Source organism: Gracilinanus agilis, chromosome 3 (assembly GCF_016433145.1).
Source record: "Gracilinanus agilis isolate LMUSP501 chromosome 3, AgileGrace, whole genome shotgun sequence".
NCBI lineage: Eukaryota > Metazoa > Chordata > Mammalia > Didelphimorphia > Didelphidae > Gracilinanus > Gracilinanus agilis.
The window spans coordinates 493,322,496-493,348,473 of NC_058132.1; the positions used below are offsets into that span (position 1 = coordinate 493,322,496).

Consider the following 25,978-nt stretch of genomic DNA (forward strand, 5'->3'; position numbering starts at 1 on the left):
TAATAATTGCTGCGATGTTTCAGATGTAAGAAGAATATTTGACGTCTACTGTTTCTGGTACTGACCTTTTCACTGAAGGGGAGAGATCTTGGGATCTCTGTTGTTTCTAAGTGGTGTTGATAATGTGGTGGCGAAGATCATGCAAAGTCTAGATGCTGACAGTGATTTTCTAAGTGTAAAATGAATGTTCCTTGAAATGTAGAAATATACTTCATTATTGACTTTTGTGGATTGTGGGAGACTTGATAATAGGAGACAACTTTTATGTATAGGAAAAAAAAAAGATTGTTTCCTCTTCTCCCCAATCCGTGTAATTTTCTTCTATTCTTAAATCTAGTTTCTTTGATTCTGAATTAAGTTAAAGTAACAATGTTGACAGTCGATTCAGGAAATGGTTAGAGATAGGAGAGTAGAAAAAAAGCCATAACTTTTCCCTGTAATTTTTCTATCAATAAGTTTTTATATTAAGCATATTCTATGTGCCAGGTAATATACTAGGTCCTGGGGAGACAAGTATAAGACTAAGACAATCAGTCCCTGCCCTTAACAATCTTACACTGCATTTGGGAGAGATAATATTTCTCAGTAACTTCAGACAAGATTTGGGGTATCGTGGAACAACTTGGGGAATTAAGAAAGGCCCCTTGCATTATTGATGAAATTAGGCATATGGCAGGTAAACTTCACCTACGTGATAATTTTGCTTTAGATAGGGCCCTGCTGTGGTATTGGAAATTTGGGGGTCCTTGAACTAATTTAGAACTGTTCTAAACTTCCTGTGGACATTTAGGACTCTTTGAAACTACATTTCCCAAGAGCCAATTGGCTTCCTCTCTTACATAATCACGTGGACAGGAAGCGTAATGATGTAGATAGAAGGATAAATAGTGAGTGGTTGGATTGGCACTTCCTCTTTTGGAGCGGAGCAGGATGGGAAGGGAAGTAACAGGACACAGGTCTTTTAAAATGACTCTCAGCATGGCACTTGGTTTCATTTTTCTAATGGCTACCAATAAATCTTTTAAAACCATAATATTTTTAATTCTATCCCTTTATATCCATTTTATTTCTTACACCGCAGAAGAAGAAAAAGAGAGAAATATCTTAGAATCCTTTGCTCAGGATAAGCAAAGATGATGCAAAGGATGAGCAAATAAAGATGATAATATAGGAGCTGATTAGGTCTCAGGATAAAAGCATATCAAAAGAGGGCTCTACTCACACATAAGGGACATGGAATCAATAAACAATCAAACATTTATTAAATAGGGCAGCCAGGTAGCAGAGCGGATAGAGCACTGGTCCAGAAGTTACCTACTTAGTGGTATGACCCTGGGCAAATCACTTATCTTGTTTGCCTCAGTTTCCTCATCTGTAAAGTGAGGTGGAGAAGGAAATGGCAAATCACTCTAGTATCTCTCACAAGAAAATCCCGGAGGAGGTCATGAAAAGTCAAACACGACTAATTCACCAAACAACAAATGCATTTATTAAGTGCCTATTACAGTGCTGGGCACTGGACTAAGTGCTGAGCATACACACAAAAATGAAATTCTCTGCTCAAAAATGAATAATTCTATCTTGGTAATAACACCGAATATAAATAATTTATAGAAAATAAATGCAACATAATGTTGGAAGGGATAGTACTAGGAGCAGGTCAGGGAAAGGGGGATCAGGAAACATCTCTTGTGCAGAAGATGGTGTCTGAGGTTCTTGATGATCTTGGGAAGATGTGGTCAGATAGGGAAGATGAAAATGGTGACAGAACAGCTGTAAAGATGCTGCTCAACTGAAAGCCAGAACTTACTGTAGGAAAAAACAAAGACTACCTACCTTATGGATCTTGGGCATAACAGAAACCTCAGGAAAGCAGACTAGACCTAGCAAAGTTCCATATCTCTTGTCTCAAAAATGGTTTTCACCATTCAGTGTCTCTCTCCCTAACTTTTTCATCATGGACAGTCATAAAGAAAAAAATCAGATTGTAGATGTGCTTCAGACTTTTGGGGAGAAAGCCCCAATAAATAGATCTAAGTTAGTAGTAGTAATACTGAGAATTCTTACTTCCCAATATGGGGGGAAGGAAAAGACTGTGAAGAGCTATTGCATCTTTGAAGTGTATGTCAAGACATGGTTCACTTATGAGACCTGGTTTCTACCTTTTTGAATGCATATACATCACCCAAATATTCCTTTATATCTAAGTATTCGAAGTAAAAAATGGCGTATGTACTTCACCTAGGTAATTAACCTTTTTTAGAAATTTACATTTGGTTACTTCTAAAACCCAGCCATCATTAAGGAATGGTTTAGTCATTAACCTATTTACTATTTTAACCTTTCTTAGTATGATTTATGAAAAATTTCCCTTAATTTTGAAATTATGAATGCCTGCTTACTGTTGCACTTGCTTTAGTGTGTTCTAAGACTTAGGATTTATTTTCCTTTAGTAAGATTTCAAGCAGATTTATTCTAAAATATAGCAACCAGATTAGAATGTGGTGAACTGGGCAACTGCCTTGTTTTTTCAAAGAACCAAAGTTTATAAGATATTTAAATTTGGTTTAAAAATAAGCCAAAGAAATTATGACAAAAAGGATGAAAAATGGCATGCTTTTATAAATGTTTTTTCTCTGTCCTCCAACCAGCTCTCTGTGACATGCATCCAATGAGAGCACTTTTCCTGATTCCCCGGAATCCTCCTCCCCGGCTAAAGTCAAAGAAATGGTAAGTTGCATTTTATTTTCATTTTGTTAGTTTTTGTCATTTACCCTCAAAAACTGGTTTTGGCATCTCTCATTTTAAGCAAAATAAAGCCATGAAAGCTGGATCTTAGTTTTACTTGAGTTGTATTTGAGACTGTGACCCAAAACACTAAATGAAAGGTCAATTGATTTTTTGGGGGAGTAGTGGGGGAGACTTGTTTCTTGAAAAATCTTTGTCTTTGAATCATGACATGGCAAAAAAAGGCAAAGAAATCAAGAACCCGAAACTTAAATTTAGTGTACTATGACTAAGTAGAAAATGAATTTTAAAAATCCAGTACATTAAAGGACAGTGTCACAGACTTTTAGTCCTTCAGTGGAAAGGAGCCTTTTAAGTTAATGAAGGCTTTTACTGTAATTATTACAAAGAACTGAAATTAAGTATGCTTTTCTTGCCAGATGAGGAAAATCCATTAATGGTGCCATGTTTTTCTTCCTACAATCAGCTTGCTGGTTTTCAACCTGAACATATTAGGGGAGTGGGTGACCTTCAGTAATGAAAACATTCAGAATTCCAAAGCAAAGCCAGTTGTTACTTTAGATTTGGTAAAGGAAAACAGTTGTTGTCATGCCATGGCCCAACATTTGTATGAGAAATTAGCCCTATCATTTCCCTTACATGTTCCTTTCTTTCATACCTGTCTTCCTGTAATCCCTGTATCCATTTCTCTTTGCCTTAGGATTTCTCAAGTATTTGAACATTGGCTTATTTTTGTCCCATATGTCTTTTCTGCTTGTCTAAAACTATATTCACCTGGGTTTCTGATTTCCCTATTTCCCACCCTTACTTTTTAAGGTCCTTGAGGGCATTATTAGTTTGGTATTAAAAAAAACCCTAAAACAATAGACAACACCACCTAAAATTTAATCCAGTGCTGTTCTTCTGCTCTTCTCTTTATAGATTTGCAGATTTCCCTCCTTTCTTCCATGATAACTCTTTAGAGTTTTGATTTCTCTGTAGTAACTTTCCATTCTAGTATTATAGCTAAATGGTGAAGTGGATAGATGAATCAGAAGAGCCTGTAAATGCTGAAAGCAGCAGGTCCCTAAAGCAGCATCATGGTACACAGTGGATAGAACTTGTATTATCCTGGGCAACTCTTAACAGCTCTGAGCCTCAGTTTCCTCATCTGAAAATGGGGGTAATAATAATGTCTATCTCAGAGTGTTTTGAGGATCAAAATGAGATAAAGCCCATGTAAAACACGATCCAAACATTATAAAGCACTCTATAAATGTTAACTATTTTTTTAATTACTGACTACATTTCTTATCTTGAGTAAATATGGCATTTATTCTCACAATACTTTTAGACATCTTACTTATGGTCTCTTGGTGGATTCTATGTACTCTTTGTCTTCTATACTTTTTTGAACACCTTCAGGTTCCTAGTTTATAAAAAAATATTCCTTGTGTTCCTGTCTCTGCCGTCTTCTTCCTCTCCTCACTCTGTCTTCACTTTCTGGGTCTCCACTCCTTCCTCTAAATTTTTGGACAAAACTTCCTAAAATTATTTTTTAATGGGAATTGAAAATTGTTCTTTCCCCTTATTTTTCTTGCTTACAACAGGTTCGCTATCATGTCTCATCCTTAACTACAGTAATCCTCAGATATCTTGAAGTTGACTGAATCACATTACTTTTTTCTCCCTTCTTCCCCTTTGGAACAGTTGTTTTTCCAAGAGCATATCATCTCAGAGATTTATCTGTTCCTATTTGGTTCCTAAGATTTGTTCATCCCTTTGAGCTTTGGGACCATTGATCAACCAGCCCTCTCATGAAAACAGCAGCAAGCCAGAATGTTCTGAAATTCCACTCTGGGACTGACTTAACATTTTAGCCATTTCAGGCTCCTGTTTTAGGAAAATAATTCTAAGATCTAAAATATCCTTGCTTTGGGTCCTGCCTCATGTAATGCATATCGCAGACCCACTGCTCTTTTTTTGATAGCCTTTTTTTCATGAGTTGCTGTAATTAAAAAATTCACCACCCAGCAGCCAACTCTCTGGATATAAACATTTCCAACCATGTAGTCTGCTGTTGAGTCTGTACCAAGAAGCCTTTTTGGCTTGGCTAGACCTGCCAGAGCTCTCCCAACTAAGCCTTCCAGAATCCAAGGTGACCTTCTGGCTAAGATGACGCACAGAACAAGACATTATGGAAGATTTTATAACTTCCTTTAGTTCTGTCTCCTGTCTCTTGAGAGTCAAATTTTCAGCAACACCTAACTCAAACTCATTGTTACATGGTAATTTTATAGAATAGAATTGACTCATAAAAATGTCCTGAGTCACCTGTTTTCCTGGGAAGTTTGTTATTTACTGATGGTTTATATTTCCCTTTATATAACCTGTAGGTCAGTATGACACACTAGATAGAGAATGGGTCTCAACATCAGGAAGACCTAGATTTAAAGCCCCCTTCCACACATCCAGGAGAGTGACCCTAGGCAAGTCAGTTTAATAAAAAGTTGCAGAGAAGGTGATAAGTTTCCATGGGTAAAACTCAGTGGATGCTCTCAATGCTGATGAAGTTATACTTAAAAAACAAAAACAAAAACAAAAAACATGGTGGGTGGGTAAGAATTTATTGAAATAAGCTTAAAACTTCTTATGTATGTCATATAGTTGAAAGAAATGCAAGTCACCTGTTAGTTAAATGGCATGTTGGGGAATAGATTGCCATAGTAAATAAAAATTTCCCTTTAAAAGATAGGTAAGCTACTAAATGATATTTCAGCTCTGAAAGAGACATTATTGGAGACTGCATGCTCTAGTGGAAGAGAAGGGCATCAGATTTTGAGGATCTGAGTTCAGGTCCAGATACAAGTTGTGTGACCTGGAACCCATCTTTTAACTTCTCTGACCTTTAGCTTTCTTAGCTGCAAAATGGGAGAATTTGGCCTCTTATGTCCTGAACCTGCAACTCTTATCTTTCTTGACTTTTGGTCCCAGGTTCTTTCTTTCTTTTTTTTTTTAACCCTTACCTTCTGTCTCGGCATAAATTCTAAGACAGAAAAGTAGCAAGAACTAGACAATTGAGGTTAAGTGATTTGGCCAGGGTCATTCAGCTAAGAAGTATCTGAGGCTACATTTGAAACCAGGTCCTCCCATTTCCAGACCTGGTGCTCTCTCCATTGTACTACCTAGCTGTTTCTCATATTTTTATTTTTATATATACATATATAAAACTTATTTTCCATCTTAGAATCAACACTATGTATTTTTCCAAGGCAGAGTGCAATAGGGCTTAAGTGACTTGCCCAGGGTCACACAGCCAGAACGTTGCCAGATTTGAACCCTGGTTCTCAATCTCCTGAGCCGCCTAATTGCCTCTTCATATTTTTAATAAAATGCTGAGGTCAGGGGTATCCCCATTTCCTTTTCTCTTATTCGTGTATAAACATCTCCTGAAGACATAAAAATTGTGTTCTCTTATATTCTTAGAAATAGTCAAGTTTATTTAAATGAATCAGTTTAAAGGCCCAAAACCTTTACGTGGAATATCAACACAGTGAAAATCTTCAAGAAAATAAATTTTAAGTTTTTCTCTAACTAGTTAAGTAGGATAAGTCTCAAATGAGAAATAAGACATTTTCGCAAAATTTCCCTAAGAAAGCAGAAATCTTCAAGAGAGAGGAGAAATCATAGATGTTTAATAAAAATAGTCATAGCAGAATTACAAGTTAGAGATAGGATAGTTGAAAAGTATTGTACTTGTTTAACAGTAATCTTTATTTTGTACTTTTAAAGTGTTATAAAGCACTCATAAATCTAGGAGATAGAGAGCATACAAACCATATAGATGTAAATGGAGAATTAGAGAAGTTAACTGGCCAGTGATCTCACAATCTGTAAAAGAATAAGTTTTAAAGGGAATAAAAACAATTAAAAATAATAAAAAAGTGATAAAATGTAATTTCCCTTCCACGTCCCTAATGTGTAACCTCATTTTAGTATAGAGTTGACCCTCTCTATTTTGAAAGGCTTTGCTAACATTGGACAAGCTCTGACTTGCTGGCCTTACTGAATTGAAAGGCTTCCTATGGAAGTCCAGATCGGGTGCCTGCTTGTCCAGAAATTGTTTTAGTTTTCATTCAGGGATGCTGATCATCAGAAAGTTGATTTCTGGGTGTGTTTTTTGTTTGTTTGTTTGTTTGTTAGTTTTTGAGGAGGCTGTGTTGAGGAACAAGATAAACTCATTAAGATCCTAAGCTCTACAATTGCAAAAAGAAGTATATATTAAATAAATCTAGAGTTTTTTGAAGTTTTAAAGACGAGAAACTATAAAGGTGATGCAGTTTCTAGCTCTCAGCTAGCAGAATAAACCTAGATAAGAGGAGATTTTTTTCTTTCTTTTAAAAAAAATTATAACTATTTTTTTTTAAAAACTGAATTTGGAGGGATTAATTGGATTAGATGGCCTATCATCTGATGTCACCCCTTTTTATGGCCTTTTTCCTTTCTCTCATTCTTTCTAGTCTGTGCTTCTGTCTTAGTCCTTCTCTTAACCAAGTGTTATCATGGTATGATTTAACTGTAATTTTCCCCTCCCTCTTTCAGAAATGGCAAAGATTTCTTTCATTGTATTTCAATGGTCTGGGTCCCTATGTATTGCTCGTAAGGAGCCTTATGCAGTACTTTTTAAGCCTTCCAAAGTGCCTTCTGAAGCATTTTTATTTTGTCTCGTGTCTTCAGGTTTACCCACTGGTTTGCTGGTTTGTTACTGTACATGATTGTTTTGTGGAGGTGCTTTCTTTAGTGGAAACGTAACGATTCTTTGTTATGCAGATTCTTAATTTTCCCCCCTTTCTTCTACAGGTCAAAAAAGTTTTTTAGCTTTATAGAGGGGTGCCTAGTGAAGAACTACATGCAACGTCCCTCCACAGAGCAGCTTTTGAAACATCCTTTTATAAGGGATCAGCCAAATGAAAGGCAAGTTAGGATCCAGCTTAAGGACCATATAGATCGGACAAGAAAGAAGAGAGGGGAGAAAGGTATCAAATTTGTTTTATTTTTAATCTTTCTTTTGCAGTTATTTCCAGCTTCCTGTCACTTTGAATAGGCTTTGCCCGCCTATTCTTCTCACCCTCTACCCCTTTCAGTGAGCAGTGCCAAATGGCCATTTATCAGGTATTCACATCCTCAGCCATGGAGACATTAGGCCTTAATTTCTGGTTTAGGCGTAGACCCAAAGATAGACCTTGCCACCAAACTGGAGCCAAAGTAAGGCTTCCAGTGTGCCTCCAAGCTGTTCCTATTAGACAGACACTCATTTAAAGTATGGTAGCTGGGCAAGTGAGCAGAGTAGTAGCAGGATTATCTTTAATTCTTTCTTAGGACTCGTCTTTGTTCCTATTCTTATTTCACCCCAAATGTTACTATCAGAATAAATTTTTTTATTTATTCAGTATTTATTGAGCCCTTACTGTGTGCATTATTAGCAGCTTCCATATTTTAGGACTTTTGATGGGTCTGTAGCCTCAGATCACAGTCTGTCCTTCCTTGCAATTCTTGTTTTTGTCTTCCCATTTGCCAGGGGCACTGGAGAAAAATCCTCTAAAATCCTTGACGTAGCATATATGTTTATGGGGCTTCAGGATGTGTATTTCTCTTGCCCATTTTTTTTTTTCACTTGTATATCTCTTTAACATGTCTTTCCTTTATCTTATTTCCCCATTTAGTTTTTTGAGAATGGCTGGTATATTACAATCTATTCACATCCACCATGTATTTCTCCATTTTTTTTTTTTTTTGAGAGACCTGGTGTTTTTCCCTTTAGAGATTGTAGTTTTCCAGGCCTCATGTGTCTATGGCATCATCAGAAAGAATATTGCTTTCATAGATGGACTGTTATTTCCCAGAGAAATTTGGAGACCATTCAAAGCTCTTTTCAGTTTCCCAAGTTCGGTCGAACCCAGTCTTATCCTCCTATTTTAAATCCAGCTTTAGTTCCTTGTCCTTTGGAGTTTATATCCAAAATAGAGGTTTAAGATGCATTAGCTTGGGGCAGCTGGGTAGCTCAGTGGAGTGAGAGTCAGGCCTAGAGACAGGAGGTCCTAGGTTCAAACCCGGCCTCAGACACTTCCCAGCTGTGTGACCCTGGGCAAGTCACTTGACCCCCATTGCCCACCCTTACCACTCTTCCACCTATGAGACAATACACTGAAGTTAAGGGTCTTAAAAAAAAAAAAAAAGATGCATTAGCTCTTGTCCACCTAACTGCTTGTCATAGTCTGGACAATAGATATTTGCTAAAATGCCACTTTCATTATGTCCCTCCCCTTCTAAGGAACTGGTTCCCTATTGCCTATTTTGTCAAATCCAAATATTTTGATCTGTATTTATATCCTATTAAGGCTGTTAACTTCATTACTTAAAGCCTAGGCTATACTAGGCTATACTCATTTCTACATCTGTGCCTTTGTGGTGTTTGTTTCCCTGGAATAACTTCTCTCTTCTTCTCTCCTATCAAGACCCAGAAAGACCCATTTCATCCCCCCAAGGACTTCAGTCTATAGTGAACCTTCTTTTTTCTGAATTTCTAAAGCAATTAGAACCCTTAGGACCTTGAATAACTGAAAATCTATTAATTAGAATCTTTTTCTGACGTTTGAGGGGAGTCAGGCAATAAGAGGAAAAAGTTTATAAAAGGGATTTAGTCAAATCTGAAATCTAGGGTACATCCTGGTACCCTTTAACCCATCTATTTATTACATCTTAATTCATTTATCAATAATATTCAAATTAGTAACTTTGCTACACTGAAATATTTCACTCATCAAAAGTTAGTAGTCAATTAAATTTGGTAGATTTGGAATTTACTTAATTACTAGATGTCTAAAGAATGGTGTCAGTGTCAGCTACAATGGAGAGAAGCCACCAATAAAATGATTTTATGTCACTTCAGAGAAGCTGTGAAACACATGCTTGTCAGTTTTACAAATTACATAAAATTAAGCCCTAGAGACTATATATTAGATAAACACATTGGTGTCTAGAAGGTTCTTAATGACTGGAAAACCAGATTTAATCTCATATAATGAAATATAAGAGTAGAAAAAAATGATTATAGAAAACTCTTAAATCTAGACTTGAAGTCAACTGAAGAAGTACAGAATGAGGTATGGAGCTAGATAGCAATCCATTGAGGTGAAAAAGATAGCCTTGTTTGTTTTTTTTTTTTTAGTGATCAGTAAATGGTAGCCCAAAAGAGTTACTTGGTTCTTAGATTGCATTCTCAGAAGCATAGTGTCCAGTATAAGAAGAGTTGAGAGTTCTACTGTATTCTACCCCTAATCAGGCCATTGGTAGAATATTAATTTCTGGGGACCAATTTTTAGAAAGATATCGACATGCCTGAGCATATGTAGAAGGTCAGTAAGATGAATTAAGTGTCATACAAGAATCTATTTGAATGAACTGTGGATTATTAGCCTGGAGAAAAGCAGATTTAGAGAAGACCTGATAGCTTTCTAAAGATATTTGAAGGGCTGTTGTCTTTGAGATTAGATTATTTTTTATAGCTGTGACATGCAAATAGATACAAGTTACAGCTTCTGGCTCATTATAAAGAGAAATTTTTCTTCATTGCATTAGTTTCATATTTCAAGCTTCCTATCTTGTTAGCACCTCAACAATTAACAAACCTGAACTAAATTCCTTTCCCTCAAAAACAAACTATGCTAAAAACCATGCCTTTTCCCCCGGTGTCTTAATTTTTGTGGATGAATCCACAATTTCCCCATTTGTGATCCCTTCACTGTTTGAGTATTTCCACTAACAATGATCTTCTTTATCTCATCTGGTTTCTCATCCTGTATGACCGTCTTCCAAGTCTTACCACAAATCTTTCATAAAGGCACTCATCTATTGTTTCAGAAGCCTTTTCTCTTTTTATACCTTGAGGATAGCATTGCATCACTAGGTTGTCTTACTAGTTTTCTTTATATTTTTGCACTGGCTCAGCTTCTTTTCCAGGTATATACATCATCAGTCATATCTTTTACTTCATTTTTCCCATTGTCTCTTGAGTTTTGTGGTTAATTAAGTTGTTTGCCAATCATTCTGTTCCACATTTCAAACGTGTTTAAAAGATGGGATTTTGGGGATATGATTAGTAAAAGACAGTGTAGTTTCCAAAATGCAGAGTGGCCTAGCATTTTGCCTACTTACCCATTTTTGTATTCAAGCCATCTATCTGGAGAATTTGTCTAACATATACATGTTGATGCAGTAGGCAGGGAGGTGCCTTAGGGGATAGAGTGATGGACTTGGGCTTAGTAAGAGGCGTTCAAATCTGACTTCTGACCCTCAATAGTTGAGTGATCTTGGGCTAATCGCTGAACTTCTCTCTTGGCCTCATTTTCTTCATCTCTAAAATGAGAATGACAATAGTTCCTGTTTTCTGGGTTTATTGTGAGGCTCAAATGAGATCATATTTGTTAAGTGCTTTATAAACCTTAAGAATGCCATATGAAATGCTCATTATTAGTAAAAAACATATCAGGGTATACATTTCATGCCTATAAAGAATTATATGGAATTTTTTGTTCAGTTGTTTTTAGTCATACCTGACTCTTCTACCCCCATTTGGGGTTTTCTTGGCAAAGATACTAGAATTGTTCTCCATTTTCTTCCCCAGCTCATTTTGTAGTTAAGGAAACTGAGGCAAACAGGGTGAAATGATTTGCTCAGTTTCGAATAGCTAGTAAGTGTCTGATGCCACATTTGAACTTTTTGGAAAGATGATCTTCTTGACCTAAGGCATGGCACTCTATCCATTGTGCCACCTCATTCATCAGGAATATGGCATATAGCTCACTAAGCCATTCTTAGTCATTTTCTTTGGTTGAGAATTTCTCACACATTTGTGGGAGAGCCGGGACTAGCACCAGGTCAGCATAAATCATGATGTGTAGAACACATTTGAACAGCTGTTTTAAACCATATTAAAAAAAAGATGGTATTCTCAAATGAAGCTCTTTAAGGCATGTCCATGACTCTTTGGAGTTTGCATGTTTCTACCCCAAAGTATTATATAATTCTCCAGTCCTTCTCTTTGTTTTTCTTGATTTTTCACAGATGAAACAGAGTATGAGTATAGTGGAAGTGAGGAAGAAGAGGAGGAAGTACCTGAGCAAGAAGGAGAACCCAGGTAATAACACATGCATGTTTTAAGAATTTCTACTACTTGCTAAAACAAAGAATATTTTGATCTTGGAAATTCAGGAGAATTTTAACTTGTCCTAGTAATGTGTAACTTTTCTGTCTAGTTCTATTTGTTCCTTTAAAAGGTACCTGTGAACATCTGCTTTCTCACTCTCTCAAACCTAGTCTTCTCCAAACAAACAGATTTGTTTTCTCTTTCCTGGCTATCTGCCAGGAATCGAATACTTTATACATTTTCTTTAGAACCATTTTCAGGTCTGTGTTTTGGGTACAAACTGTTTCAGTTTCTTTCTTGACTTCCTGACTTTTGGGATAATCAAAAAGAGCTTGATTTGGTAGCTTGGACCTAGATTATATGACAAAGGGGGATTTGAGAATACCAGAAGCCTACCAATGTGGTTTGGGTGGGGGGATCTCTCAGGTAGCAAGCATAATAATTGATCAAAAGGAAGGCAGAATAATCTTAGGGACCTGTTGGAACATGTGCTATAGAATGTTAGCCTGAAAGAGCCTGACAGGGAGGGGGTAAAAAAATTGAAGAAAGGAAAGGTTGCCCATATGTTTTGTATCCATATTCTGTGTGCACCAAGATTTTATTTTGTTATTTTTAAAATTAATTTTTTTTCTAAACCTTTACCTTCCATTTTAGAATCAATACTGTATTCCAAGGCAGAAGAGTGGTAAGGGCTGGGCAATGGGGGTTAAGTGACTTGCCCAGGATCACACAGCTAGGAAGTGTCTGAGGCCAGATTTGAACCTTGGACCTCCCATCTCTAGGCCTGGCTCTTAATCTACTGAGCCACTAGGCCTCTTGTAATATATTTAAAAATAAAAACTTTGAGTTTCAAAGATCTACATGTCTTCCAGATAAACATGTCCAGAAGACAACTGATAATGCAGGACTGGGGATATGAAGAAAGATGAGTTCTGGATATATAGATTTGAGAGTTATCTGTATAGATAAGATAATTAAACTCATGAAAGCTAATGAGAGAAAGAGGGAGAGGGTGAGAGGGATGGGGGACATGGATAGAGTAGTCACATAGTTTGGAGAAAAACCATGAAAGCACTTACAAGAGGAGAGGGAATGATCAATAGTTCCATTGTCTAGAAGGATTAGAACTGAAAAGAAGATACCAGATTTTATAATTAAGAACACCCTTCCTGGCCTCCAGTCAAGTGGCATGGTTGGAAACCAGACTATAAGGAATTGAGACGTGAGTGGGAGGTACAGAAGTGGAGGTTGTATGTAATTTGTTTTTTCATTTAGAGGAAATACAGTATATTTGCTATTCAGGGTTTGGGGAAGTGGGAAGAAGAGTGAATCTAAAGTGACATGGAGTAAGATAGGTTTAATTCTTGTTTTCAGAATTTTGAAAAATCCTTCGATATCTATAACTCAACTTAGATTTTGTGATTACTGAGTTCAGGTGTTTAGTAGAATTTTATCGTAAATAATTACACTAGGGTTTCAGATGCCCAAAAAGTATTAGCACTTGCTGTCTTGAGCAGCCTTGTTTGTGCTTGCCACTGGGCGAGAGAGAAGCCCTTTAAGGTGGACTTACCATCTTTAGAATTTTTGTTCTCCTTGAAGACACATAAATAACTTAAGGAAAACAGAACAGTTACTTAATTGCTAAACTGTTTAAACATTTATTGGGAAGTACAGAGAAGGGTGAGAGTAATCAGAAAGGACTTCATGGAAGAGGTATATAGCTGAACTGGTTTTAAATAAGGGTAAGATTTGAATAGGCAGATAGTGCTGTATAAACTGCTTTCTTTTTCTTACTTCCAACTTTTAGAATCCCCTAGAGCCTTCATAGCTTGCACACATTATAATTAATGAAATTATATTAGTGGATGAAATAAGTGGATGCTCCAAATTCAGTGATGCAGAAGTGCAAATAATGGGTGGAGTTTGGACATAATTTGACAGTCTGTGTAGAAGGGATAGTAGAAGCCATGAAAATGGGGAACATACCAAATAAATAAAATTAAGAGTGTGAAAATCAAGTGGTCCTAATAGAGAAGTGGTGGGGTCTCAAGTAGCAAAACGGGATACATTTTTAGGCATGACTAGTATGTGAATTTGTTTTAATTGACTTGGCAGATTTGTTACAAATTCTTTTCTTTTCTTATTTTTTCAATTATGGGAATGTCAGAAAATAGATGCCCATTAGTTGAAAAACAGAAGCTTAAAAAACTAAATAGATGAAATAATTAAAATAAAGTAGATAAAAAATAAAAGTCCTATGAAAGGGAATCAGAGATTAGGTTTCCATCAGCTCACAAAATGATTTGTTCTTGTTGGGTGTCCCTTATTCCTCTGTGTGCATTTTTTTTTTAACCAGTTCCATTGTTAATGTGCCTGGTGAATCTACCCTTCGACGGGATTTCCTGAGACTTCAACAGGAAAACAAGGAACGTTCCGAGGCCCTTCGAAGGCAACAGCTGCTGCAGGAACAGCAACTCAGAGAGCAAGAAGAATATAAGAGGCAGCTGCTGGCAGAGAGACAGAAACGCATTGAACAGCAGAAAGAGCAGAGGAGACGACTGGAAGAGGTAGTGCTAGGATGAAGGGCTCCGTGTGGTCTTCTTTTTGCATGACTTGTTCTAAAAGAAAATAAATTCTCTTTCACACACATCTTCACAAAGGAAGCTCCCACCCACCCAGCCACAACTATTCAAAGTCTAAGGTAGAGGTGTTTATCCCTAGTAAATAGCTCTCCTCCAATCCCATCCCTTCCTCGTCCCTTAAAGTATAAACTTCATGAGTCATAGATCTGGTCAACAATAGAAAGGACTCAATAGAAGGTAAATTAAAAAAAAATAGATGAAACTAAGACATATTTGAAGGTAGCAGAGAAGGGACCAGTAGTAGACAGGGAAAAATTGAAGACTGAAGTGGGGAGAGGGAAGTGATTGAGATTGCAGTCTTCTAGGAAAGATGGATCGTTATGAAAATCATGTATTTAGTATCAATCACCCAAAAAATGTGTTTATTGGGCCGTATAAATATGCAATTGATTTGGAAAAAGATGTGGATGTTTTAGTGACCTTCAAACTGATAGGAGTTAGTGATGTAATGCTGTGCCCCCCAACCCCAAACCCTTCTTCTCCCCCAAAAAAGGGAATGTGACCATAGATTGCATTAAAGAGAAGCATTATTGGGAGTTTGCCAAGAAATCTTAAATTGGGGTCACAAAGAGTCAGATATGCCTGAAAGGACTAACTGAATAACAGTAACAAAGTAGAAATTGCAGCAGAGATTGTACATAAAGAAAAATTTAACAATTGAAGCTCTCCAAAAGTTTAATGGACTGCTGCATGATATAATGGGTTCTGTGAGCTCACGATCAGACTGTGACTTTCTTTATATTTCCACTTCTTATCACAGTGTCTTGCGTGTAGTCAGCTCTTAACATTGCTTGTCGACTTGACTTAATGTCAAGTAAAAGTTGTATTCTCTTGTTGGATATGCCCTGGAGAGGATTCTTACTTAGATATTGGTTGGGCCAACTTAGAAGTTCCCTTTCCAGCTCTAGGATGCTTTGCTCTTCAGATGACCTCTGAGTTCCCTTCCTACTCTGTGATTAATTGTGTGCGTGATTCTTCACTACCTAATGAGGTTTTCAAAAGCACTTTCCATATTGGTCATTGTCCTGGAGATGACGGATTAGATTTTAAAGAGCATTAATGGCATATTTCCTATTATGACTCAACTAAATCCTAGCGTGTGGATCCTGGTTACACTATTGTTGTAAACTCAGACTTTTTCAGAGCAAAAATTGTACTCTTAATTATGCTGTTTCTGAACCTCATTTTTTATAGGTATTCAAAAGTGAGGGTTATTGGATTCGATTTGGGGGGCTGGTCATGGCAATAAGTTCATAACAATAGAATTATGTTTTTATAACCACAATATAAAGTAGATTATGAAGTTATTCAAGGAGACCTGAATCCAAACCCTGCCCCTTTTAGATTTACTAGCTGGGGGACCTAGACAAGTCCCTAATTCTTTCTCAGCATTATTTTCTTTATAAAATGAAGAGGATAATAGCACTTCCTTCATTTGTTACAAGGACTAAATGAGATGACACATTTTTTAAAATTATTTAAATTTAATTTAAAATTTTTAAATTAAAGCATTCTTCATGAATGATGTTTGCTTTTATTGCTGTTTTTGTTGCTGTTATTAATATAATTATTATCTCCACCCATTTTATTTTGGTAGGTATTATTGGAAGAGAATTTCTCTCTCCATTATGTTGCTTTTTTTAATGTCACCTCTCAGTGACTTACAGGTCAAAGACCACTGAGTAAATTTAGGTGTAGATAAACCCTCATAGAAAGGAAGTTAAAGAAACAAGGAACCAACAGGACAGGAAACTGATTCCATAGGCACTGCTTCTCTGGGTGGTCCAGGCAAATTAAGAAGCTATGATTGGTTCCTGAGATGTGATGTGTGAGAGCTAGTGGGTGGAGAAAAGAGCTTATAAATGGTGATCAGGAGGTCTTTGGGGTCTTCTGGTTGGAGAGAAGGAATGTGGAGGAACTCTTGTCAGTGCTTAGCTTCAATTCATCATGACTGCCAATAGATTAGGAAGCTAAGTATTTCTCTACCTCTTTTCTACCTTTCCCTCTTTTTACTATTATTATTTTGATTTAATAAAGTTATTAAGCTATTAGCAGCCTCATAATTTTAATTATTACAGTAGGAATATTAACACAAGAGATGAATCTTTTGTACACCTTTTTTGCCAGAAATCCTATAGTAGATTTTCTTATGTCTGGCCACAAGAAGACACTGACTTATGTAGCTCTTATTTTGTGTTTGTTTGGTGAAGTATACCAACAGTTGTAATAATTTTTGTATCTTAATTCCTTACAAATTACCATCAGTGGATGTGGAAGCACTACACAGTTAGGTGATTTGCCATCATGGCACATATGAACAACACCGAAACTGAGATTTCTAAGAAGCTGAGTGGAAATTTAGATCATTGCTAATTGCTAATTGAAGAGTCATTGAATTCCCTTTTTGGTCATCAGTGTTATCTGTCCGGATACATGTTTTGAGTAAGGATCAGGGTTAGATAGGCAACAGGGGAGACCTAACTGAATTCAGATCTGGTCTCAGACACTGACTAGCTGTATGATCCTGGGCATCACCTCTCATCTGTAACATGAGGATAATGATAGCCTCCACCTCCCAGGGTTGTGTGAAGAATGAAATAACATATATGTGCTTTGCAAACCTTAACATACTATATCAGTTATTAATGGGCTATATAAATTATTGACACCATCATCAGTGGTCATCATCATGACTGTCCTTTCCTGGGAACTCTCCTATGTTGTAGGCTAGGACATAGCATCCTTCATAAGAAAATGTAGTGATGACATATATTACCTGCCTGCTAGAGGAGATAGCTTGCTTTCTATGATGAGGAAGAAGAGCATAAGAAAAGGAAATAAGCTTTGAGTCCAAAAACGATTGAAGAGAGGAGAAAACTCTGTGAATGTGAAATTTGGTTCCCTTTTATCAGGGAAGCTTAAATCAGAGAAATGGGAGAAGAGAGGTTTTGTCATGGATTCCACCTGCCTCAGTTGTCCAAGACCCTTATGACATGCACCCCTTTGGTAACCTCAAATTCCTAAAGGAGTTTTATATATTCTGGAACAAGCATGATCACATTAAGATTTTGGGGACAGCCTTATCCACCCAGCCTTTCAGATATTTCCCATTTGTTTGCTGGTATTTGGAACTCTTTCAAGCGAGATTAATTCTTTCATTTAACAATTAGTGATAAAAGACCCCAACTTGTAAGCACATTGGAGAGTTTATACATTTCCTTTTGGTGAATTTCAATCTATAAATGATGGTACCTCATCTTTTCTTATTTGGTTAGGATGTGAAATGGATAATAAAGCAGGAAGGCACTGAAGCCTAAAGTGGGGCAGAGAGGGCTTTGCCATTGGAGAAGGCTGAGGTTGGAGCATAATTTGACAAAGCAGATCTCCTTTATTTTTTTTAATCTTAATGTGGCCAAATAGAAATTCTGGACAAGCACTAAGGAAGAACTATTGTCTCCGGTCTGGTACCTCTCCAATTTTTAAATATTTTGGACAGCGACTCTGTGATTACATCTGTAAGCTCCTTTAGCAACCTGAGACATAATTCATTCTGGGCAAACAGCCAGGCCCTCTCTTCATAACTCCTCACCTACCTGGGGCTGAAATTCCCTCTTTTAGATTCTTTTTTTAAAAAATTATTTACATTTTGACAATTGTTCTTTTTGCTGGAAACATAGAATAGAATGCTTATTATCTCTTTGTCCTCTTTGACCATTTTATTATATTCCCAATTATGGAGCTTGCTCTTCTCTTATTCCTAATATAAATAAATTTGATTAGTTGCCCATAATGTTCTTCAGGTCTATCAGGCCATTTCAAACTTTAAGCTTTCCTTCCCATCAGTATTTTGATTGGTTTCTGCCATTCTTTTGTGTTCTTGTTTGCTCATATGTAGAAGAGTTCTGTGTGATCATACCTGCTCCTATAGACATTTCCCTTCACTGGGATTTGTTTGCAATTATAATGACAGTTTTATTTTATTTTATTTTATTTTATTTTATTTTATTTTATTTTATTTTATTTTATTTTATTTTATTTTATTTTATTTTTTATTATATTTTATTATTTTATTTTATTTTTTAAGAATCTATTCCCATTCCTTAAGATATAATCCATTTTAGTTTCTGGTCCTGGTATCCTGTTGATTTTAAATTTCTAAATTATTTTGAAATTTGTTTCCCTAAAGCCTATGGAAGATAATGGTATAATGAAGATGCAGTCCATGTCCTTGAGTTTGAATCCTGACTGTAACTGCTTTGCCATCTGTGTGACCTTAAGCATGAGACCTTAGGCATTATTCCTAATGCCATATCATTACTTCTGATAGAGACTGGTATTTTTCAAGCCGGTTTCCTCATTCCTTTGTCCTGACACACCTTGGAATGTATCTTCCTTGCCCCAGAGCAGCTTCTGAAATTGGAATAATTAAACAAAAAGCTTCTTTTGACCAAATATGTCCAGGGGATGTCATTGGGTCCCCCATTGGGATGAATTCTTAACCAGGCATAAATTAATTTCATCTAAGATATTGGAATCCTATGATCAGGTTATGAAGGAGTCAGGAAAGAGTCATAAAATATTTGTCAACCTCCTCATTAGGTATTTAGCAGTAGAGATGCCTTGGGGAGGACTGAATAATGAGCTTACAAAATTGTATTTAATGACTCAAGATGCTGAATGAATTGGTCTCTGATGACCAAGGGACATCACTGACCAATTCGTGATTGCTAGCCTTGATCAATAAATTGATTTTCTTACCCAGAACCTATTTTTTACAAATTTTTAATGGTCCTAGGCAAGTTATTTAACTTCTCTGAGCCTCAGATATCTCATTCTTTAAATGAGTGAGATGGAATAGATAACCTCTGACATTGCTTCTACCTTTAAATCTATGATTTTCCATCCAGTATTCTTATTCCTTGCTCTCCTACAAACTTCAAGATGAGCCATCACATACCCTGCCAGGACTTCAGTGACTTGCAAACGCAGAATTATTACATTTTATGTGGAATAAAAAACATAAAGAAAATTATGAGGAATAGAGGAGAGGAAAAGGAATCTAGTTGGGAAAGTGGGGTTAGTATGAAGTTTAATTGTAGGACTTGTAACCAAAAAGTCTTAAACAAATAATGATAATAAAATGTGCCAAGTACTTACTATGTATTTCTTGGCTATGAATCCTGGAAGGAAGGAATCATGGATGAACTCCCTAATCTCCCCCGAAGGATTTTTAAACAATATTTTTATGCTTTTTAAGGTGGAAAGAAATATTTTCCTCATAGATTCTTTTTTCTTTACCCCTCAGTCACTTAAACAGTATCCTTTGTTTTGCAGTCTTTTTTGGCACCTTTCATTAAGAGCACATGTAATTATGATTTTTAATACAATCCCCAGTCATAAAACTACAAGAAACATCAGGTGGTCACAAATTATATTCCCTTGAATCTAAGCAAAGAGTTGCCTAAACTGTTTTACACAGATGTTGTCTATCCTGTTTAACATCTGGGATGGAAATTCTGTAATCTCCCTTGTTAGTCTATTGTAGTTTTTAGTCACCTTTACAACTGAACTGTCCTCTTGTTTAATGATTTGTAAAGATGAAGAACAGTTGACTTTTGGGAGAAACCAAAGAGCTCCTTTTTTCCTGCCATTATAAAAGTTACTCATGTGGAAGCCCGAAAACCAATCTTTGCTAGGTTTTGATGTTACGCATGTGCAGAAATATGACCCCATATAATCTATGGGAAGTCAGAAACCAAACAGACCACCCTTTTAAGCACAAAGGCATGAATTTAAAGAGAGTCCCATTTCATAAGCCCATGAAAATTAAGGAGGAAATGTTTCAAAGGTGCCACATTTTAAAGACAGTATTATTTCATAACACTTGAGATTAAAGTCCCCTTTTAAAAAAAGAGAACTAATGACATAGAACATAGAGTAGTATTTACCCAGGCATTTTAGGAAAATTCAAGCCATTTGGAAAAACTCTTTGTAATGTATAACCTCTCCAATCCCCCTTTCCCCCAGAAGAATTTCAAAAGTCATGATGACATCATCATCTTGAAAAGCCAGGTTTTCAAATGCTTATGTTATCTTTAATATTTTTTTTGAGAAAAATCATGCAAGAATTAAATTTTGGGGGGTTTGTCATTTACAGTATACCCATGATATTAATTCCTCATTGACTAACGATCTTTAATTGGTTGTGCACACATTTCTTTTGACATTGTTCTGATGCAAGAATAAGTGCAAAAGTATTTATCAGAATTTAATGTTGGGGCTTTAAATTCTTAAATTTAATTGAATTTTTAAAAGTATTTGTTATTAATATCAGCACAGTTCAAAAAGTGAAGTGATAATTTTTGAAATTGAGGCTGTGGACCAAATAAATTGGGAGGGAATATACAAATACAAAAATGGAATCATTGTTACCTCCACCTTCTTCCCTCTTGGTTTTGGAGGGCCATTCTTATCTTGTGGGTGGAGAGTTCAGAAGGTAGATAGTTATAGCTCATACTTCCTCCTTTTTACTCTCCCAGAAAGAATGTGGGTGGGTTTTTAAGAGTGTGAGTCTTTTCTATAGGAGTAGTAAGGCTGATTTTCTCCCTAGCTTTCTTAAAGTAAACTTCCTGGGAAACCTTAGAAATTAGTTTGTTGCTGTGAATTCTTTCCTATTTGAGATGATCTCGGCTGCATTCCCTTACCTTTTCTCGTTTTGGCTTCATATTGTTTAGACAGCGTCAACATGTGTATACTTGGGGATTAAGGCTAAGAATTGTAACATGGGGAATAGAAATCATTTTTTTCCATCATATTCCTTTGCATTTTTATTGTGCTTCTTTTCCAAGAATCACTGTTCATAAATTTTTCAAAGTATCTCTTTTGTTCAATTCACTATTGAGAAAGGTTTAAAATATTTTGAACTTCAGGGATAGCTAGATGTCTCAGTGGATTGAGAGCAAGGCATAGAAAGAGAAGATCCTGGTTTCAAATTTGACTTTAAACACTTCCTAGCTGTGTAACCATGGGCAAATCACTTAACTTCCATTGCCTAGCCTGTACAATATTTAATATTCAGTATTGATTCCAAGACAGGATTTAAGGGCTTTAAAAGAAAAAAAGCATTTATTACATTCTTAGTATAGCCATCATAATAATGAAAATAGCTAGTATTTGTGCATCAGTCTAAGAAGGAAGCAGCTTCTTGTAGATGGCTCTTAATTGGGCATTATAGAGCCCTCCTGCATCCTGGTGGTGTTTCAGCACTCAGCCCCCAGCGGTGGTGGGTGCCCCTTTTCTTCTCCATGAGGACAAAGTTAGCCTTTCCAGTGGAAGTGTTTGCAGGATGGAATCCTGTCTATGGCAGCAAGTAACGGGCCATCCTGGGTAAGGGCAGGAAGCCAAGATTTCTTTCAGAACCCTCAGGGTGATGGTGTTTCTGGCTCTGACTATCTCTGGGTTAGGCTCCGATTCAAGTCTGGCATCTCTCTGGAAGATTCAGTACCCGCCATAGCAACTACAGCAACAGAGACAGATGAGCAGGGACAAGTGAGAGGGAGCTCGTTTGCTTTGGAAATCAAAGCCATTTCAGTAACCTCAAATTGTATCATGAAAATGTCAAGGTAGGTCCATGGCAGACAGGCATGAATCACTCTTAATTGAGGTGTCTCTGTGCAGTCTTTGTTGGATTATCTAGCGTCTGCTTAGTTCCTTTGCCTGTGGATTTAGGATCTTGACACTCATCCTGTCTGGGCTGCATGTCCGCAGCAAGAATTCCTTCTTCCTTCCGGAGGGACGGTCAACTGGCCCTTGCTTTAGTGCTTCAAGCGATGAGAAGTTCACTAAAACTCAAAGCAGCCCATCTTACTGTTAGACAAGTCAAGTCATCACACATTTATTAAGCTTTTCCTATGTGCCAGGACTGTGGTAATAATCCCTCAGGATATGAAGAAAGGCAAAAACCAGCCACTTTTCCCTGTCACTTGATACTTGCATATCCTTAGAGCTCCAAATCAACGATTTGGTGATCCTTTTATGTCATTGCAATATATTTCTTTTCTATTTCAGAATCTTTTGACATTTTCCTATAATTGGTTATTTAATTCTTTGATGTCAAAATGAAATAGAAATGATGGCCAGATACATAAGGATTCCTATAGGCTATCAATTTAGTTTTAAATGTAATCTTTATTCTTTATCGTCTATACATTTTTATTTTATTATATAACATATATTGTTATATAAGATTAATAATGCATAATTATATATTATTTTTATTATTACTTATTAACTATTTCTAAATTATGCTTTAATCTGATTTGAGTGAAACTCAGGAGTGGCTATGTTTGACACCTCTGTTTAACCAATCCACAAATATTTATTAAGTCCTGACTATATGTTAGACCCATGTTGGCAAACCTATATCACACGTGCAGGTGTCTCTAAAGGTTTGCCGTCATTGTGTTAGACAGTATTCAAGAATAAGCATTTAAAAGAAGACAGAACACCTCTCTTATCCTTAAGGAACTTGAATTCTTTCTTCATATCAGTTCTATGTAATGGAGAGAAAGAAAAAGAGAGAAACTCTTTAAATTCCTTTTTAAAAGGAATATCTACCTTCTGACACAGACTATCTACCTCTCTGACTCAGAGAGGTTCTCTCTGTCTTCATAATTGGTTTGCTTATATAGTATAATTTTCTGCATCACTTTAAAACAACAACCTTGGAGGGAATGTCTTTTTTTTTAACTGATTTTTTAAGTCCCAGCTTGGTTAATTTATGAATTTGAGAGAAGTACAATTCTGTAAGAATAATTTGCAATTCTTGATTTTAACTTAATTTAGCTTGAACTCTCACATTCAAAGGAGTTTTTTATTTTCGTTTGTTGAATCCAGCATGAACAGGAAGTTAGGGGTTATTTGAAGGCTAGGAACCTTGTTGTGGCCTTTTTTTTTTTAAATTCCATATTTCATTTAGTTAACATGTGTTACATATCAAGAAATATATCTTGAATACAAGTATGTGTGCATGTTATTTTTTCATTGGTGGAGTCTCCTGTCCTCACCTGAGCATGATGGTTATTAAACTTGTGACTTCCTCAAGATTAGACAGCAAGTAGCAAGGTGGAATTCACTATGTCTTGCTTTTTTCTATTCACCTGATATATCTATATCTATCACTCCCCCTCCCCCCCATCCTGCCGATGATGCATTTTCTAGAGAGATTCCTGGGAATTAAAATAAACAAACAAATAGATAAATACATTTAAAAAGAAAAAGGGGAAGAAGAAAAAGAATGATCTCCCTGGGCACCATTTTTTTAAAAGTGCTGATCATTTTTAGGGGTAGTAGTTGACCAAAATGTGGTTTGATTCTCATTTCTGACTCAAGTATTTATAAGAATCAATCTTGGTGCTTGGCATCCTGTACTTAAAAAGCACATAGACTGAACTGACAACAGGAGGATATGGTTGGTGAAGGGAAACTCCCGGCCTTTGTGTACTTTGGCATGTGGACAATAGCTTAGTTGTGCTTACAGATTTGGTTCTGAACTTAGATTAGTGTTTTTAGACTAGTTTTCCTATTTCCCTTTACTTGGGGGTGAAGAGGCCAAAAGGAGAACTAAGGGAAAACTATTCTACTTGTTCAGTTGTGAAAATAAGTATTCTAATTAAAAGATGGCGTATATTGTGTTTTGTTTTGTTTTAGCTCATAAATTAATAAATTAATATCATTTTTATGTTGGGGGGAGAAGGCTGGGTGTGTGTGTGTGTGTGAACAGTAAATGAATTCTACATTTAATTTTTTTCCTAAGAGTATGCATGCTTGCATAAATTCCAGGGGATAATTTATACTGTGGCTTAAAACTTTTTATAGAATGAATAGTAATAAATTTCTCAATGACAATAACAGTTATATAGTGCTTTAAGGTTTAAAAAATAACATGCATGCATTAATTCATTTGATCCTCATAACAACATTGGAAGGATATGTGCTGTAATTATTCCCTTTTTACAAATAAGGAAACGGAGGTAGTCAGACAGATTAAGTGACTTACTTTGGACTGCATAGCTAGTATATGTGTGAAGCAGGAGTTGAACTTAAGTTCTTTGATTCCCATGGCTCTTGCTCTATCCACTGATCCACAAATGTAACTAAGCCAGCTCATGACTGATGTGCTGTCAAACATATGATATTCATTTTTCTAGGAAAAGTTTTGAAGGCTAAATGTAAAAAATAAAATGTTGATGTAGATTAAGAAAAAAAACAAACATACAGAAAAAAATTTCAGAATTGAGAATTAGCTCATCTGATTGCAAGGTTATTTTAAATAAATCAATTCCTTTGTAGCACTCCAAAGGGTCTTAACCAACCCCCACCCTCTTTCATTTGATTATTACTATTTTTAATACATGTCCAATTACACTCCTTCCCACCTCCCCTTCCCCCCAGCTGATTCACATTTCCACTGGTTTCTTCATATGTCATGGATCAAGACCTATTTCCATATTATTGATAGTTGCATTAGTGTGGTCATTTCAAGTCTACATCCCCAATCATGTCCTCATCAACCCATGTGTTCAAGGAGTTGTTTTTCTTCTGTGTTTCCACTCCTGCAGTTCTTCCTCTGAATGTGGGTAGCGTTCTTTTCCATAAATCCCTTAGAGTTGTCCTGGGTCATTGCATTGCTGCTAGTACAGAAGTCCATTACATTTGATTTTACCACAGTGTATCAGTCTCTGTGTACAATGTTCCTCTGATTCTGCTCCTTTCACTCTGCATCAATTCTTGGAGGTCTTTCCAGTTCACATGGAATCCCTCCAGTTCATTATTCCTTTGAGCACAATAGTATTCCATCACCAGCATATACCACAATTTGTTCAGCCATTCCCCAGTTGATGGGCATACCCTCATTTTCCAGTTTTTTCCACTACAAAAAGCGCAGCTGTAAATATTTTTGTACATGTCTTTTTCCCTATGATCTCTTTGGGGTACAAACCCAGCAATGGTATGGCTGGATCAAAGGGCAGCCAATCTTTTAGCGCTATTTGGGTCCCAAAATTTTGACAATATCTAAAAGGGTCTATGTCCCTCCAAAAACCTTCAGAGATAATAGAGGAGTGATATAGAAGTATTTTAATTAGGAGGGTAAATGAGGATGACTTTTTGAAGGGGTATTTTCCCAAAGTTTTCAAGTTTTTTTCCCCTCCCCTAGTAGTTAATCTGTGCTTGAGTCATTTACACATTCACCTCTTCCCCCATGTGTCCAACTTGTGAAAAGGTTAATTGAAGTTACAGGTGCCATTTATGATGGTGAACATGCTAATGGGGCATGGCGGTGATTTAGATGATCTCATTACCCCTTATTATAACCAAAACAAAAATCAGCATGGAAGATCCAGCT

At 36.4% G+C, this 25,978-nt stretch overlaps 1 protein-coding gene across 27 annotated transcripts in view; it reads left to right on the forward strand.

Annotated features, from left to right (window-relative positions):
* The window catches only part of MAP4K4 (mitogen-activated protein kinase kinase kinase kinase 4), a 271,949-nt gene that overhangs the window by 198,001 nt on the left and 47,970 nt on the right, over positions 1-25,978 (forward strand). For all 27 annotated transcript variants that reach the window (XM_044670438.1, XM_044670444.1, XM_044670439.1 and 24 more), the window contains exons 9-12: positions 2,652-2,730; positions 7,588-7,763; positions 11,851-11,923; positions 14,289-14,499. In XM_044670438.1, coding sequence (XP_044526373.1) covers positions 2,652-2,730; positions 7,588-7,763; positions 11,851-11,923; positions 14,289-14,499 — 539 coding nt within the window. The remainder of the gene's footprint in view (positions 1-2,651; positions 2,731-7,587; positions 7,764-11,850; positions 11,924-14,288; positions 14,500-25,978) is intronic.